The sequence below is a fragment of the Centropristis striata genome, chromosome 11 (genome assembly GCF_030273125.1).
Source record: "Centropristis striata isolate RG_2023a ecotype Rhode Island chromosome 11, C.striata_1.0, whole genome shotgun sequence".
Classification (NCBI taxonomy): domain Eukaryota; kingdom Metazoa; phylum Chordata; class Actinopteri; order Perciformes; family Serranidae; genus Centropristis; species Centropristis striata.
Genome location: NC_081527.1, coordinates 34,070,088 through 34,088,562, shown reverse-complemented (window position 1 = coordinate 34,088,562; position 18,475 = coordinate 34,070,088). Strand labels below are relative to the sequence as shown.

The 18,475-nt window shown below is 38.6% G+C and overlaps 1 protein-coding gene across 3 annotated transcripts; it reads left to right on the top strand.

The window, feature by feature from the left end:
* The first annotated feature begins 4,641 nt into the window (after positions 1–4,641).
* Positions 4,642–18,196, top strand: ranbp3b (RAN binding protein 3b). 3 transcript variants are annotated; one of them, XM_059344545.1, is made up of 18 exons: positions 4,643–4,703; positions 6,737–6,792; positions 6,910–6,946; positions 7,041–7,118; positions 7,229–7,300; positions 9,810–9,875; positions 10,081–10,173; positions 10,382–10,491; positions 10,863–10,982; positions 11,399–11,493; positions 11,595–11,670; positions 11,783–11,879; positions 12,355–12,408; positions 13,812–13,936; positions 14,029–14,149; positions 14,832–14,974; positions 16,629–16,824; positions 16,992–18,196. In XM_059344545.1, exons 1-18 carry the CDS (start codon positions 4,682–4,684, stop codon positions 17,033–17,035), a joined length of 1,605 nt encoding a protein of 534 aa, XP_059200528.1. In that variant the 5' UTR covers positions 4,643–4,681; the 3' UTR covers positions 17,036–18,196. The 3 variants fall into 3 exon arrangements, with proteins under 3 accessions (XP_059200529.1, XP_059200528.1, XP_059200530.1); XM_059344546.1 differs by lacking the exon at positions 12,355–12,408 and having other exon boundaries at positions 4,642–4,703; XM_059344547.1 differs by lacking the exon at positions 10,081–10,173.
* Positions 18,197–18,475: the final 279 nt, after the last annotated feature.

Sequence of the window (18,475 nt, the reverse complement as noted above, 5' to 3'; positions counted from 1 at the left end):
TCAAAACTTAGTATATTGCTGACCGAAAGTTTTTGACATTAAATATTTCTGTATCATGTATGAACAGCTAAATATCCGTTCATAGTGTTGAAAAGAAATAAATGAAGTTAAAGCACCTTCCTTAAAAGGCAAATGAAAACATGTGTTAACGTAGAAGTGTGTGATCACTGAGTCAGTCAGTCACATACACACCCGTGTGTAGGACTGACCTCGGCAGTCAGCCAAAAAAAAAAGGAAGTTTAAACTTACCGTACTTGTTTACCATACCCCCCACCAATATAGTACAGGTTTAACAGATAAGAAACACAATCTATGTCCAGTCCCAACATTCCCAATGTAATGCAGGAGGAAGTGTTGCCTTTGTGTAGCAAAGCGGTAAAGGTGTTGGGGTTGGAGGTGTAGACTGGAATTCCTGCCCCTTCAAAGACCTGCAATTTTACCTTAACCACACTTACCATACACAGACAGAAGTAAAACAAGAACAAGCCACATTAATTAATTTAAATGAAAAAGAGAGAAAGTCAAGTTGGATTGGACACACCCTCAGAAAACCTGCCACAAACATCACCCAACAAGCCCTGAAACAGAACCCGGGGGACAAGAGGTCGCCCCAGGAGCAGCTGGAGAGAAGGTGTGCAGGCAGAAATGCCTCATGGTGGACTCAACTGGAGAGATGCTGAAAGAGCCGCTATAATTGATTGTCCTGTGCCTGGACATTAAGAAATGCAATCTGAGGTTTTGCACAAAGGTCCAAAATTAAAGTCCTGCAGGTATTCAAATATTTACAAAAATGCCAATGCATTGAGCTTTTTCACTGCTCTATTATGAGTGTAGATTTCAAGGTAGCAATCTTATTTTATTCTAATTTATTCATCACTCGGCTGTATTTAGCTCTACCCAGAAGCTGTGTTCTGCAGATGGCACGGCTCAGAAGATAAGATCAAATATGAGATGGTTTTGGGTTTTGTGGAAGAATGTTTGCATCATAATCACCGTTGTTTTTCTGGTAAAATTCCCCTGGGTTTCATCTTAAGGTATTAGTTGCAGTTGTCTCGGGGGACAAAAAAGAAGTGTGTTATGTAACAGAGTTAGTCTGAGGTGGTCTTACTGTAATTCAAAGCAGCACGTGTCATAATATACACATCAGGAGGTTTTCCACTCTCCGATAGAGCCTGTTTGCATATCTGCTACAATGGATGGTAACACAGCCAATCTGGGCCAGGCACAATAAAGATGCACAAACATTTAGCTGGAGTATAATTGCAGTTTAGTTAGAGTAAAGCTCCCTGGCCTGCAACCAATAAAAATGTTGACTCACTGATTTGCAGTGGACATTGGACAATGGCTTCGCTGATGGATAAGAAAATAAATGAAACTGTTATGGCTCGGAGCACAAGCCAAGCTCCCCTGACAGATGAGGGCTTTTGTGGCAAACAGCATAAACACATGCAGTGGCTTGTTTGAGTTGTGCCTGAAGGGAAATTTCAAAGTATGATTCTTGCTGAAAAACTTTCGGTCGGCGTTGTGCAATGCAAACTCTTATGAAATATGTTCTATTCACTGTTCCTCAACCATAATTGAACTAACAAGGCAAACAACTGGTTTATGTTTACGTCTGTAGTTTATTTGCCCAGTGTTTTCTGCCTAACTTGTGTTTCTTTATCTGGCAGCCGGTCACTTTCTAATGAAAACATTTCATATATGTTTATTAAGGAGCTGATGTTTTGACCCCTTTTACTACAGCAGAGATATTTTTGTGGTAGATTGAAAGGGGGAGACAGAACGTGACAAATAAATGTGCTTTTTTCCTCATTTGAGAGCAGCTGCAGTTGTAATTACTGTTTATCTCATTATGTTCGGATGACATTTGTTTGTCTAGTTATTAACATTTAAATTACGGTACGTGTGTTTCTAAATATTATATAAATGAAAATTGAGTCAGCTATGAACCCATTCCCAAGCTTAAAAACTTACTGACTCCTGAATAAAAACTTGATTTCTGTAGGGAAATTACATAGTGTCTCTATGATTCTATTAACCTTAAATCGTACTTGATTTACTAATTACACCCTTTGGATAAAGTAAAATATTCTGTTTAAATAGTTTATACAAAACCTGCTCGAGAATTTAAAAAAACACCTGAAAAATCTGTACTTATAAATGCTTTACAGTCAAGTTATGTTATGTTCAGTTTGTTATTTCATGTTATATTATGTTAAAACTTATGTTGCGTCATGTTATATGTTATATTATATTCTAAGTTATATTGTATGTTATAAGTAATATATGTTATAAGTTATTTTATATGTTATATGATGTTATGTTATAAGTTATATGTTATATTATGTTATATATCATATGTTATGTTATGATTAAAAATATTATTATTATTATTATTATTATTATTATTATTAAAATTATTGTGTCAACTGTCTGAGGCTTCAGTTGATGTTGTTGCCCTCTGGTGGCAGATGAAGTGAACTGCACCAGAAGAATAACAGAAAGCAGCAGATCACCTCAGTCTGTCCACAAGCTGTAAAAACATAAATATAAAAACAGTTGGATTGGACAAAAAATGTCTGGCAATAATGTCCAGAAACAAAAGTAGTAAAAATTCTCTTTCATGTTTGCTGTTTTGTCAAGGCATTCTTGGTATCTATGTGACACTCCTGGGTTTGATCAGTGGTTTTTCTGTGTTTACAGTTCTGAGAACCGATCAGAGCTGCAGAACAGTCCACGAAGCGTTCATGTCTCATTCACAGCATAGTTAATGTGGCCATCCATAAAAGGCACCAATAAAAGAAGCTGAAGTAAACAATGCTCATTTCAAAACACTCTTTTTTTGTGCAAATGTTTTATGATGTAGGAAATATATTCAACATGTTTAATAAACCTCAAGGATAATCAGAATGTGTTTTGGTGGGAACACTGACAAAAAAGTCAACAAGCTCTGTTTAATTAAATCTGTTTAGTGAAATTACTCATTCTTAAAATGACTGCATACCATGCGCCAGAGCTTGAGATCTTTGTTTTGATTAGAATTCCTTTCACTCATTTCCATAATAAACAGACATAATAATCACCATGTCTGTTTTCCTGACAGGCCCAGCTCTCTGCTAGATCCAAACCCATTCACTTTCACTGTGAGGCCGCACTGCGCCACCGTGTGTTTAAATGTACACATGATGAGACACAATAAAATGTGAACTATGTCTTGTTTGTTTACCTTCACCTTATTGGCTGGCATTGTAAATACCACCACAGCCACATGTACAATAACACTTCAGAGGAAGGCTGCAGAGCTACAGATGCACCTGAAAAATAAATTAACAACTCTTAATCCAAGACTAGAATAATCCTCAATCTGGGAAGGGTTTAAGAAGAAACCACTGTGAGAACCATTTCTTTTTCAGTGTGTTTTTTAATGCAGTGAATCTTTTACTTTATGACTTATCTATGACTCACCTTTATTGACTCACCCACCCCCCTGGAACATCTGACTTGGTGGATTTTTTATCTTTGCTGCAGAAGCTCAAGTTTTGTCTTTTTTTGTCATTTTCTCAGGAACTTCTCTTAAGGTTGCATTACTTCTGGACATGTTTTGTCTTATAATGTGGTTGCTTTTATTAGTGAACCATGGGTCTGTTATAATTCAACAAAAACTAAAGAAGATCTGTCTCTGTATTTGTGTATAAATACAAGCCCAATACCAGCCAGGCAATTTCTTCAACGCATCTAATTGGTTTAATTGGCCTATAATTTCCTTTTAATGTATATTTTTTGTTGCTTGTTATTATATTTCCCTGAATAATATCGAGCAACTTCCCATCATATTGTTTTTGCTTTCCTAAGCGGTATTTTCTAATTCTTGTACATCCCTATAGAGCACCATGACAGAAATGTGCAGCATTTCCTCCTCCTGGCAATGTGTTTCACCCCTAAAGGCCTATGACAACAATGATGCCTACTATGTCCATGACAACTCTCTATTAACCCATTGACGCCTAAAACTTCCTGTTAAACCTCTGGGTGATTTTAAAATAACCCCCTAAAACCTGAAGTTTTTCTGGAAATTCAACAGAAGTCTCAACTCTTCTACTAAATAATAGATTTTTCAGCCTCTGTAGCAGATAGAAATGAAATTCAAAAAGTATTTGAGAGCTTATACAAATACTACAAAATGACGTAAACGCTTTCCAGGCCTCAATGGGTTAACAAACTCCACACATTGGGCAAGACCCCCAGAGTAATGATTGTTTTCAATAAAACTACTCTTTCCAAGGTCAAAAACTAACTCGTATATTTATTTATAGTTCCTGGACCAGCCAGTGCAACCTTATCATAGTTGACAACACTTTAATCTGTGTTATTGGAACATGGTAGGCTACTTTTCTATATGGGGCCTGAGGATTAACTGTAACACAAGGTCAGACTTTCAGGTTTAAGTTGTTCTTTAGGGCTGTTTGAAACATGTGTTTCATTCATAACATAAACACAGAAGAGCTGGAAGCCTGGACCAACGGTCTTTCTGTGGCTTGTTGACGGGCACAAGGCAGAGCAGAGGGGGGTCGCCTGCTGCATCTGTAAACGGAGGCAATGTGCTCCGTGCCACTGAAAACATCTCTGCCTCGACTTGTATTATCTGCGCGGTGGGTTGTGGGTGTGTGAGCGTCGAAGTAAAATGGCGGACTTGGCAAACGAAGGTGAGTAAGTGGCAGTGTAAGAAAAACAATACGGCTACTGTTCCGTTTTAAACTGCACCTGTACATTATCTGCATATGTTATAATTGAAAGGACGCTGCTTGGAGGCATGTTATTTAGGAATTCAGATGAATTACAGCTTTGCGGCGGTTTACAAGACTACAACGTTAGCCAAGAGGCTAACAATGCTAACGGCTGGGCTGCGGATAATACCTGGAATGCCTCGGAACGCCCTCGAAATGCTGCTCGCCGCTAGCCGGCTTACCTCCTAACGCAAGCACCCGGCTATTTATAGGCAGAATGTTTTGTCATTTGTGACGGGCTAATTGGAAATAAAGGAAAGCTTGTTAGGCCAAAGATGTGAAGCACAAAGCTAATAGGGTGCTGTATCTATTCGTAGCTAGACCTCCTCCTTGTTTAATGCTGTTATGCTTTGCGTTTATTTAGGCGCGCAGAGAGGAAACCGTCAGCTAAGAGATAATGCTCTGATGTAATCGATGCTTCCTTTACATTCTCACTTTATTCCGCTCAGTTTTGCTGATGAGTCTGTTTATTTGTTAACTATGGCATAATTCAATGAGAGTCTTGGTGTCAGGCGAGATGACTCATGCGGGATGGAGCGCATTAGCAAGCTAACTATAGCCAGTAAGCTAGCTGCATTCAGGGCTTTGGGGAACAACCGGTGGCGCCGGCTATGTGCTGGAATGGGTCAGACAGTGTAACTAAATGCTAGCTGGTTAACAGAAGCCCGGAGCATCTCGGGCTTCTTGAATGTCTGCAGGGAACATCGAGGTTGCATGCAGGAATCCTTACAATGATTAGAAAAGATTGCTGAGTGCAAACCGCAGATGGATACAAAGCTGGATGTTAATATAGGTCACACAACGTTGTCATGCTTTGTGGCCATAAATGCGATTCATACATAATGGGCTAGTATCAGCCATGAGGGGTTGTTTGAGACGTTGCATGTTGATCCAGTAAACAATCCTGGTAATGTGCTGTGGGCTTTTTGACTATTACCGCATGTATTTATGCCTCAACGATGCTACACCTGCTCAGAGTATTAGGCCCAACCCAGACAGAGGAAAACCTTTGTCTGCTAACGTTATAGGATTACACATCTTACAGAGGTTACACTGTGAAGGTAGACGCATTAGGTGGTCTAAGGTGACATGAAATGATTACCTTGCCTGGTGATTGCTATTCTTGGTCAGTTATGACAATAGCTTATAGCATCAACAAAATCTTCAGAGGTGAGCTGAATAAAACTCACCATTGATTACAAGAGTAGCTTCCTGCTGTTGTGGAATGAGTGAAAGTTTGGTCTCTGTGTAATACATTGGTATTTACATGAATCTATTTTACATTTGTTCATATTGTTTGGAATTTGTTAAGTTCAATATAATGTTATTTATTCTTCCTGGTGCTCCTAATAGGATTGCATGATGAACTGTAGATAAAGTATGAGTACAAATTGATTTCTTTTGACTGGCTGACATTGATTGACGTTCCACAGGCTTTTGACATTTTAAAATGCATTTCTCAAGTCACCTTGGTCAGATTGTTTTCACAGTTCTTCCTCTTTTACACTCACAGTTTTGCACCAGTTAAATCTGACATTTAAATAAACTAGCAACAGTTGTGTTTTACTTCACTGGAAGCTTCACCAGAAGTATTTACAAAGGAAGGCACTGTAAAGTAAGCTTGTGAACCAAAACCTTTGTCTGCCATGCAGTCTGTGAAATATAGGAAGTGCACCTCCCCATATTTTGGATGACTTTTGTCATCATGTTTTAATTTCTTTGCTATCTAGCCCTGTGCTTTGCATTTTGATTTAGTGCTTGATGATTAAGTTTATTAGCACTGATGCGCATATCATTCTAGCTCTATCAACACTCATGCTATCACTGATTCTCAGAGGAAGATTAAGGCCAAAGTATTTTTGCTGTAAACCATGAAGGAGATTCAAATAGACGGGACTGCTGTACACTTACAGTTAGTGCTTGGATGACTAGCCTACATCTTCTCTTAACAGACAAGCCTGCCATAGCGCCTCCTGTGTTTGTTTTCCAAAAAGATAAAGCACAGAAGGTAAGTTCATTTATGTTATTCAAGCTTCTATTGAGGCTGAAGCCATATTTTATAATTTTACAGATTTTATTTTTATTGTCAGCATTCTTGAGCTCAAACCTTTCACTTCTCTTGCAGCGATCTGCGGAGGGCTCAAGTGCAGAGGATGGAGAAGGTAAATCTAAAGTCCAAACTAGCCTCTTTCTCAATGTTATTAGTTTCATATTTATTGAAATTGCAATATCTTAATATTTTGTTACCTTTTTCAGATTCAGATAAAGACGAGGGAAACTATTGCCCCCCTGTGAAAAGGGAAAGGACCTCATCGTTCCCACCCCCACATTCTGGTAAGGGTACACACGTGGTGACTAAGCAGAGCATTTTTTTTCTTGGTTCTTGCTTGTGGTGTACACATTGATTTGTATGCTGAGTGCAATGCCTGTTCGCTACTTTGCAGTTCCCAAGAACAATGTATTCATGCCCTCAAGTTTCTGCCAGTCTCCAACTGGGAACTCTGACTCTGAGCCAGGTGAGGCATCTAGACCACCATTAGTTTCTCTTCCAAGCTTAAAGGCCCCCTGCAGTAAAACTCTTGGTTTCAGAATTCAGACACGTAATTTTTTCCAACAGTTTTAACCAACAAATACATTAAGTTGATTGGAAACAATAACCATTTGCTATCCCAAGGGTTATTTTCTCAGAAATAATTTTTGAACATATGTTTGTTTTCTAACATCTTTATGACAATAGTTGCAACTAAGATGTCAGTTTTGTGTGTCTCCTGCCTGTAAAATGCACCCCAGCTCTTGTTAACTTAATTTTATTTATGAGCTAGCTCTTTGAGTATCTGCTGTGTAAGTCTAACGTTATTCATGGATTGAGGAGAACATGCAGTTACAGTTGACAAAAGATCTAAGAATGTACAAGAAGAGATTTACTCACCTTAATCACCTCTTTTCTATGTAATATTTATCCTATAAAATTACTTGGGGAAAAATAGAAGCTTACTGTGCCTGATCATTGCAGTCAAGTTGGACATCTTTGTATTGGTTCAAGTCGGTTTGTTGCTTTAAGCTTCTGGTTTAGGTTTTGTTATTTTGAAAGAATTTGTGGTCCTCCTCTCTTTCTCTCTCTTTGGCTACACCAAACTGTCAGTTTGTATCATGTATTGCAAAAACATTCAGAATACCCAGCCAAGAGAGGTGAAGCATATTTCTTGCAAATGTGTGATAAGATAATTATTAGTATTAAATTAAACTGAAGTTGGTAGAGAGAGCGTCTCAGAATCCCCAATAATTTGGAGGAGGCTTCCTCATTGTGAGAACATTATGACCTTGTTAGACCTGTGACCATGCCAGTGCATAATGGTAGTGGTTCTGTTCTGGATTACGACTGGAGTTTGAACTGCCAAGTTTAGCTGGGAAACAAGTTCTGAGGTTCCCCGCCACATTTATGGTGCCAGTATTGGAAAAATGTTGTGCTTGATATTGGTAATAGCAGATGGTTTATTATTATTTTTATAAGGTGCAATAGTGTCATGTGCTGGTAGTTTGCTGCTGTTTGTCTAGTGTCACTGAAACTGTCGAAGAAATGGCTTATGAGGTACTTTCAGACAGCTGTGTTTTGTTGTTTGGGCTGATGTACCTTATTTTGTGTAGACTTTACACATGCAGTGTCTCTTAGATGCTATTTTTGTACTTTAATCCTTGAATAAAAAATATGGCATTGAGTTTGGGTGGCAGATTTTGCAGTACAAGTTGGTATGTTGGGTTGAGGGAGTTGGGACCTAAATGTGTATGTGAATTGGTTCTGGTCTCCTTTTTACACTTGTGCTGTTGGTCAAAAATAGAGTAATTATCATGATGGAGTTGGTAGCATGATGTTCACCATCTCAGTATAGTTCACCATGTGCATTTCATTGGAGGGAGTAATGCAAACTGAACTGAAATCACACAGTGACTGAAATTATGACTGCAGTGGGACTTTAACAAAAATGTATGTTTTCCTGTGTACATTTTCTGTTGATGAACTCTAATCATCTTCAGTTCTTGCTTTGGGTTTTGATTTGATTTCTTGATGTTTCAAGTTATTAAAACCAGCTCAGCTGTTGGCAGGGGTGATGTCACCAGTTAACACAGCTCTACAGAGAGGATGGGGCATCCACTTGAGCAAACAAACAGGGCATAATTAATAACAGTTTTTAGCACTTTACATAAGCACATATTTTGAAGGGAAAAACAGAGTTGAACACACCAGAAATCAAATCTGATTGATTATAAAACTACTAGGGCACAGAACTGCAGTAAGTATGACAGTTCCTCCGTGCTGAATTGGGTGTTTACCTGATTTAAATATAACCCAGATTCCAGAAGAGTTGGGATGTTGTGTTGAACATAAAAACAGAATGCATCAAATTCAGTGCATATTTAGAAAAAAATAAGTTCATCAGTTTGAACATTAAATATTGTTTTGTGCAGTTTTCAATTGAATATGTCAAAGCAGATCAGCAAATTATCACATTCTCTTTTATTTATGTTTTTAGACAACGTCCCGCCCTGTAAATTGGGCTTGTTTTGTAGTTGTCTTTTTGTGTCTAGCAGCATCCATGACCTAAAAACTATGCTGGTTAGTAAAATGAAAACAAGGCCCAAATTGTAAAAAAATATAATAAATAAATCCATTTTCACTAGACACAGAAATTATGTCAGAAATGCGGAGGAAAATGATGAGGCCGTTTTACAAGTGTTTTCGGCTCTCTGCTTTAGCACTGATTAGGGCCAGGTCAGGCCAGGCTAATAAAGCCACTGAGTTGGAGAGTCAGCGGTAGAAATAGATCTGAGGCCCTAGAGCCCGCCGTGTTACTGCACAGGAGTTGGATTGCAACACAACTCTTGAGGCTCTACAAGGGTTGCTGTGGTAACAGGCCCTTTGGTGCAAAAGGTGCAAAGACAGAAAGAGCATACCCTTTTTATAAGTTGATGTGTGACTCTTGGATCTTTTTTTAATGTGTGTCCTCTCTTGTGCTTCCGTCTCACCAGAGGAGAAGCCTGTGGGATTCCGTTTAAAGCCACCAACTCTCATACACGGACAGGCACCAAGTTCAGGTGGGTGTTTGAAGTTATGAGCCTTCATCATATAATATTTTCAGACACTGACTTGATTGAAATAGAAAAAAGACTTGAACCCAAACTTGCACCCTTCTTATATGACCCCGCTTAGAAATGGAAATGGTACATCTAGAGTTGAACATGTAGACCTAGAACATCCCATTGTGCTCAATAAGTATGAGACAAGTCGGCTTTGTTGCAGGTGTCCCAAGTCAGAAACCCAAGGAGCAGCAACGCAGTGTCCTCCGCCCTGCAGTTCTCCAGGCACCGCCCTCTAAATCACATATAGAGTCCAGTGAGTGTTGCTTGCACTCATTAGTTAACATTTGTAAAACCTTCTCAAATATCGTTAAAATCTTCTTTGTCTGATAATTTAATTTGAATATTGAGACCTTCCGTAGCGCAAGTGCATCGTGTGTTTCCAGCATGTTTCTTCCAGGCTAGTTTTCTATGGGACATTAAAAAAAGAGAATTATCTTTGTCCTTTCTGTCTGTTCATTTAGATTCTATTTGTGGAACCAACGGTGTGAAAAAGTCCTCAGATGGAGCACCTGTGACCCAGTCCCTCTTCCTGAACAACACAGAGCACTCATCCCCCCAGGCCAAGTCACAGGTAAGCAGCGGATAAATCTCCTTTCTATTGATAAACAATACCAGTCAGTTCAGCACAGGCTTTGTTTAAAACACGAGAGAGAAAGTCTGAGAAAAATATTAAACTGTAGATTATTTACAGACGAGCTAAAGATTGGTGGTTATTTCCGGGCTCCTCTCTAATGAGGAAGTATATTGAGGTTGTTATTCATAAAAAGTTATGCAAATGTTAGATATAAAAAGATTAACTGTGTCACAAGCACAATGTGTCAGTAAAAGTTGCTTTTATTATACTCGGTGTTAAAAGCATTGTTTTAGAACTGGCGTTATATAAAAAACAAATACAGACAAATATAAAGTTGACACTGGTGCTTTTTTTGGTTCCTATTTCAGAAACATGAAAATGAGGAAGATGGTGCAAGTGGTCACAAAGACAGAGACGAAAGGGAGAAGAAGGAGACAGATGTAGCAATATCTTTTGTGTTTGGTCAGAATATAAAAGACAGAGCAAAGGTGGGTTGTTTTCTACCCGTCTTACACCTGTTTCTAACATGCAGTGAGCATACAAACTGAGACGAGAATGTGTGACAACAAAAAGAGATATGAACAGTTAAATGTGGCAACTAGAGGGGGGGCTTTTACACATTTGAGATGATACTTGCCTTGTTATAGTCGACATTTTATGTTTAATTTGTGACTTTTAAGAATTCTTATACTAATTCTACATCTACAGCATTTCATGTGATGTTTTTCCAAATGTCATAATTTTGTGGTCATTCTGGAGCTGTTGTGGCAGCAAATCTTATCTGAGATTTTGGAAACAGTCACTCTCTTAAGTCAGGAGTTTCATTAATGTGGATAAGTTTTTTTTCGTCTTTCTTCAAGTTTGAGTCTTCTTGAATTTAAATTCAACTTTTGTTTTCCTGTAGTTGGAAGAGAACAGTTCAGAAGGCAAGTCAAAGGATGGTGCGCCACTGGAATCAGAGGGCACTAATTATTTCTTACAGTACATCTCTACCCCAAGGTAATGAAATTGTTTCCTCCTTCGAGTATTTTTAGCGACTCCTCTTCATTCATAATTAACTTTCATCAACTCACTGTTTTTTCTTCTCTGTGTCCTTTCAGTTCAAAAAATGCCACAAACAGTACAGACAGTGGGGCAAAATTTGTATTTGGGCAGAACATGTCTGAACGAGTTCTGGTGAGTTAATGCAACCTGTTGTATAGTGAGTCTGCCGTCTGCCATGTTGGAAAAACTCCCCATGATTAAGCTTTGAACAAGTTCCAATGATCAGCTTTGTTGTGTTTTTCAGAGTCCCCCGAAGGGCGAGTCCTCAAATGAGGAAACTAAAGAAGTTACAGCTGCCCCTGCTTCAGAGCCCTCATCACAGGAAACGACCCCGGAGAAGGGTAAAAACACAACCCCACTGATTATTGACAAAGTGTTTGATGTTTGGCTGGTCTAGTAACAGATTTAAGAGAGAAGCTTGGCTGCATTCCAGTGATAACTACAAACAACATAAGCAAAATCTGGGACAGTTAAATAAGCAGTTTGACAGAAATGTGACATTGAAATTTTAATCCTTTCAGAAATATTTTATCTATACGACATGTTATGTAAAGTTATTTTTATTTTTTTTTATTTTCTTTCCTGTTCTCTGCTAAAAGTTTTCATTTCACATAATCAGTCAAGTGGGTTGCAAATCTCATCCACTAATCGGGCACTTCAATTTATATTCATTAGTCTCAAGGTGGCGGTGTTAAAATCAAGTTTACATTTTCACAATAAATTTGAGGATGATTTGGCTTAGAGTCAAAATTCTTTCACCAATTTTAACCATTAAGCTTTCTAATGGTCCGAACATTTTGCCAACTTTTCTTTCAGAGGGTGTAGTGGGCTCAGTTTTAAAGCTACAGAGAAGACCTAAGGAATCCATTGGTATGCTTTTTAAGTCCTCATGAAGTGAATCTGCTTAAGTCTATATTTTGAAGTGGGTTTGTATGAAGTACTTATCCATAGTCTGTGTGTTACCTGCAGTAGTGCACCCCCAGTTTGGAGGGGCCGGTAGGAGGACAGGTATGGAAGCTAAGCGATGCACTGCAGTGGACATATTTTAGACACCTAATAGGCCAACCTAAAAAGTTTATATTGGTTTAAGTGTATGCTATATTTATAATATGTTTAGCGCTTTACCTCTTCGTCAGACAGCCTTTTCCAACAAGGATTTGAAGCAGTTTTATCTATCTCTGCACTCTTCATATCCACTAGAGTCCTGTGGCAAAAACAATCATCTACCTCGCAGAACATGGGAATTGCTGCCTCGATCAGTTATTTGTGTTATTGTGTGACTTTGGGGACTCTGAAATAATTCTTAAAAACACAAGTATGGAGCTAGTGTTTGATTAGAATTCCATAAAGAGCTGTGGATGTTATAAATACTTCATTCATGATTTGAGATGCAAATTTCAAACCGTTAGTGCTATATCCCCCAAGTTTCCTTAAAGATTAAGGCAGATTTTAGCAGTAATGTTCCTTCTAGTGACACCCTAGCACAGCACTAACACCATATGCAAATGCTGTTGAACAGAAATTTGATACAGACGAGAATTCTTTTCAAATCTGCATCTAGTGTGAAGTGGATAGAATTCAGACCGGAAACAATCTGATTTTCAGACTAGAAAAAAATCCTCATTTTGTTGTAGGAAAACATTATTCATTACAAATGTATCGCTCAGTAATGCATGACCTGGTTTGATGAACATGATTTTTCAATGATGGAGGCAATAAATTATTTCTGTTTGTTTGTTTTGTATATGAGAGAATGACATTTATTTTATTTGGATTTAATCACAAGGCCCTACTTCATAACCAAGGTCATTTATTAACACATATTGACAGTAGTCAGTTATTTTGTGAGCTGAACATGAAAGGGTACATCGACACAAAGGCGATTATATTGTACATACCTTTTAGTGGTTTGTCAGTACGTTTCAGGGACGGTCCTTTTTTTCCAATGACAGTGAAAAGACATTCAGCATTTTATAGCTGCTGCGTGCACAAGCATTCATTAGGCTCTCCTCTGCAAATGATCTGTAGCAGCCCTGTACAGTTCCTGCGTTAAGTGATGGAGTGCCAGACCGGCTCTTTTATTATCACCCTTCAGCAATAAATAGACCAAAGTTTTGCAGAGAAGATTGTTTTTGTGTCACTGCAAGAAAGATATGGAAGTGAGGGGAGACCCTGTCAAACCGACAGATCAGTTTTTGATAAAAAATCTCAGAAATTAAATGATAACTCCAGCTAGTTGCATGATTTTTTACCCCTGTATTTTATCACACCAGTGAACAGCGTGTCAGAGTCTTTGGAGGAATCTGCAGCAGCTTACACCAAAGCCACAGCCAAGAAGTGCATCTTAGAGAAAGTGGACGTCAAAACTGGAGAGGAATCAGAAAGCAATGTTTTACAGGTAGGAGGCGGGTGCTTTTGACTCAACGTGTGCAGTTAATAAATGTTGCAGAAAGCAATACAGTCCTTGTTTGTTGTCACTCTTTTTTTCAGATGCAGTGCAAGTTATATGTTTTTGAGAAGACTGCTCAGTCGTGGATAGAGAGAGGTCGAGGTTTGCTGAGGCTCAACGACATGGCATCAACAGACGACGGCATGCTACAGTCCCGTCTAGGTAAACACACCTGCACCTTGGGGGTGGAAAAAATAAATAAACATCTTGCTGTTAAGATTGTGCACAGCCCAAGTTTCTTTATGGTTCAGTGATAAGGGCAAGAGTTGATTGCATGGTTGATGCTCATGTGTTGAATTTTTGTGCAAGATAGATCTGATAAGATGACATGCTCAGTAAAAACATACAGATGGCTCTTAGTTGTCGGTTTTAATTATTACAATACCTACAACTGAACACAAGGGGGAGCCATTTCCTGTGCTATACGTATGTAGACTAGGCACCACAATATGCTGGTAAATGGACTGTATGTGTAATGGTGGAACATGGAGTAAAAGGTGTATTGTCACCAAAGAATAAAAAATATAAGACTGAATGACAAAGCCCCTTTTTACTGAAAAGTTTAGATTTTCCCCACTCTTTCTTTTCTAAAGGATATCTTGCAATTTAACACTTTCAGACGATAGGCTCACAATAGAGGTCCTGTATTTATGCTGGTTAAGAAAAAAACTAGCACAATGCTCAGTCACCTTGGAAAGTACAATGGCTGGGGCTACACTCATTAACACATTATTAATGTTATGTATTTTATCTTTCATGACAAGAACTCACAGCACTACATAGCAATAGTGTCTGTTTGGACCTGTACTTTATTGCTGTTGTGTTTGTGTTTAAACGCTTCTAGTGATGAGGACCCAGGGCAGCCTCCGGTTGATCCTCAACACTAAACTTTGGCCCCAGATGCAGGTGGACAAGGCCAGCGAGAAGAGCGTACGAATCACTGCCATGGACACAGAGGACCAGGGGGTCAAGGTCTTCCTAATATCGGTATGTATCGCCAGACATTAAACTAGAGTTGGCAAGTCTTTTATTTTCTCAAGCTTGAGGAAGATTTTAATCTTGTACACAAATGCAAAAACTCCAGCCAAATGTATGTCTTGTATAGATATACAAGTTATTTATCAGAGCTATAGAATGTCAGTAGCAGATGCTTCAATTAAGGAAAGCACGGACATCTGCTTCAATTTCTCAGTTTCAGCACAAACGGGGAAGAAACTGGAAGCGTTCTCATAATTCACCAGCTCCCACTGCTCTTCTTGACAAGACATCATCAGCCTGATATCTGCAGGCAGCTGGCGAGTTAGCGTTGGCTACCCAGCTATGGGGAACGGCAGAGCTTAAAAAGTAGAATCTGAACACTAATCACTCCTCCCCCATCTCTTCATCTTGTGAGATAATGTTTCTTCAAGAAATCACAGCGAGCCCAGGTCTATTAATCACTCTTGTAAAGGTTACGTTAGTTTCATCAGACAGTCTTTTTCAACGAGCCATCCTGAGTCAGGACAGTCCGATTAACTGTGGTGGGACACATACTGCTCACTATTCATCTCCCAGTTTATGAGGCTGTTGTGATTCAATATTGCCAGTTATCATGGTGTTTTAAATTGACGTTACCCCTATGTACATGTTGTAATAACTTGATTTTCATTATATAGAATGGATCCCCTAGCCCTACATTATACTACTATAAACTAGAAGGACACTCGGAGATCTCAAACCTCTGGAAAAGTCGAATTTTAAATAATTTCTTTAATCCTACTTTAATTCATTTTTATATTCTAATATAAAGAAACACCCTTTTCTGATCTGCTCTTGTATTAATCTCCTTAATTCTGTTTTAGTTGATTCCCCTAACTGCTTTTTTATCAGTTGTCTTGGTTATTTACAATAATGTACATCAAGGCTTAGGGGATATGACGGCAATTATACAGTCTATGGTATTTACCAATACAACAGAAATTTCTCCACCAGTAGATTTGCCGATACTGTTGTAGCTTTTCTCAACAGTTCTTGAGATTATCACACCAATCCAGCTGCCTGCAATTGACATGTTTTGTGCAGACATAAAGGATGAGAGTGAAGTTGTAAATTCAGAGCTCACACCTGTAACACTTGGAATTGTTCCCAGGATTTAAGTTTTACTGCTTTGAATTAAAAAATTTAACCAATTTGTTACCCAATGTGAGTCAACTGTTTGTACCCTATTGAAGTTAGAAGTATAAGAAAATGAATGTGGAGAATTATTTAGTGTATGTATATATGTATGTGTATATATATATATATATATATATCTTGATATTGATTTCTATATTCCTTTCAACAGCACTTACCCCATCTCTACAACAGAATAGTCATGCAATACTCAGCCTGCTTTGTTTGGATTTTAGAGAGAAATACTGCTCTCATTCATTTAATAACTTCAGTTGGTGCCAAGCTACTGTTAATGGAATTCAAAACTTCCTGCACAGATTTTACACGTCAAAATCCTTCCAGTTGCTCAAGGGGCATGATGCTTTTAATGTGAAATATCGGTTTTCACATTAAAACCGATATTTCAGCATTCATACAGTTTTATGAATGCTGAGTTACTATTTTCCTTCATTGTGCTAACGTCGTCTCTCCCTGTGTCTTTACTCTTCAGGGTAGCTCTAAGGACATTGGTCAGTTGGCTGCAGCGTTACATCACCGTATCCTAGCCCTGAAGAGCAGGGCAGAGCAGGAGCCTGAGGTCCCAGTACCAACCATCCCGGAGGCCGAGGTACCGCAGTCCAACGAGGACGACAGTGACGAGGAAGACAATGCCTCTGCTTCGGCTTCAGCCTCCACTCCTGCTACGAGTGAGTGAGCTTTATTCTTAGAGTGCATGCTTTATTAACACTCCTTACTTTACTTTACTTACTCTTAAACCAAAATAATGTCATGATTTAAAGTGTTTGTTTTGTGATGTATATATTTAGACCACCCACTTACAAACCTTCAACCTGCTGTCACTTTCTTCCTGCAGGTAATTCAGAGGGAGGAGAGGGCCAGGCAGCAGGAAGCACATAGCGTCACTCTTGGACAGCCTGCTACGATGCTGCCATTGAGGCATTTTGCTGTAGGCATCTCCATGGACACCCCTTGACCAACATGGGTCCTCCAGACCAGTACTTTTGGATATTAGAAGTCTAGCTCCAGGAAATAACCCCTTGTGCCGGAGTGTCTCACCCAACTCGTGCAGTTCATCTTCTCTGCATTCAGCGTAATATCTGGAGTCGTTTCTTCCCTCCCTCTCCTGTTTTGTGTTTTATTTTTGTTTTCGAGTATTTTTTCCTCTCCCCGATAGCAAAAATAAAGACTTCAAAGCTTTGGTTTGGGACTTTTCTGCTCATCATATTGATGAGTGTAAGGGTGTTTTCCTCTACATTTTAAAGTATGGCACATGTTAAGACTGCAGTTTCTACTTTGGGACCTTTTTACTCACTCTACAGCCGTATCTCTGGACGCCACACATCCAGAGGAGCTTCATTCACAGTGTATTTGACTAGTCATCAAGTCAGTTGTTCCTCCATCGAGTCCAGCCCTCCTCCTATCCCCCCATCCCAACCAGTCTGTGCGTTAGGTTTTGGCAAATGTAATTTATTTTGGATCGTCATTTTCATAAGGCATCTCAACACATATGTGCTGTTTGTAATGGCTAGCCAAGACCACTCAAGTTGTCATTAATAGCAGTTTCTTATATTTCATATTGACCTATATTATACAGAATAAAAGACTGAAACAAAGCGGTTTCTGCTAATGTGAATTAATGATGTGAGGACAAAACAGCAGAAGGATTCAGCTCAAATTTTCTCTAAATTAATAAGATGTGTTAGTCATGACTTTGTGGATTTTTTTTTTAACGATTTGTTTTTCTAAATCAAGAAAATTACGTCATCAGTCTACATTCTGCATGTTACTGTTTTTTCCTTTTATTCCTTTTCAGCATCCCATGGGTTTACTGTGTTGATACATATTTTTATTTTGAAAATATACAAACTTTTTATCCATTTTAATTTGGAAAACATGTTGGAATGAAGACTGAAGTTCATGTGTGGAAAATTTGAGTGATAACTCTTAATACCCTTTGAATGTCATGTACATTTAAATATGTCATCATTTAGTAGCGCACCATGTTTTCTCATCTCCTCCAACTACCCCCTTTACAAAATAAACCATTTTGGACTGACATCTGGGATTTGTCCTTCTGAAAGCTGATTTTCTGTGCAAGATCCAAACTTAAATCCACATTTCAGAGAACACTGTGGTATAATTTGATATTGATTGTCTTCTTCAGATGTGTTAAATCAAAACAACAGCCAATGAAAGGAAGAGGGGTTCATCTGTTTTGTATTCATGTGTTGGATCTGGCCTACAGGTTGATGTATGCTACGCTGTAAATGCACAGAGCAGGATTTGGATCAAAACGTGCTTATATACAGAATGCATCATGCAGAAGGTCATGAATAT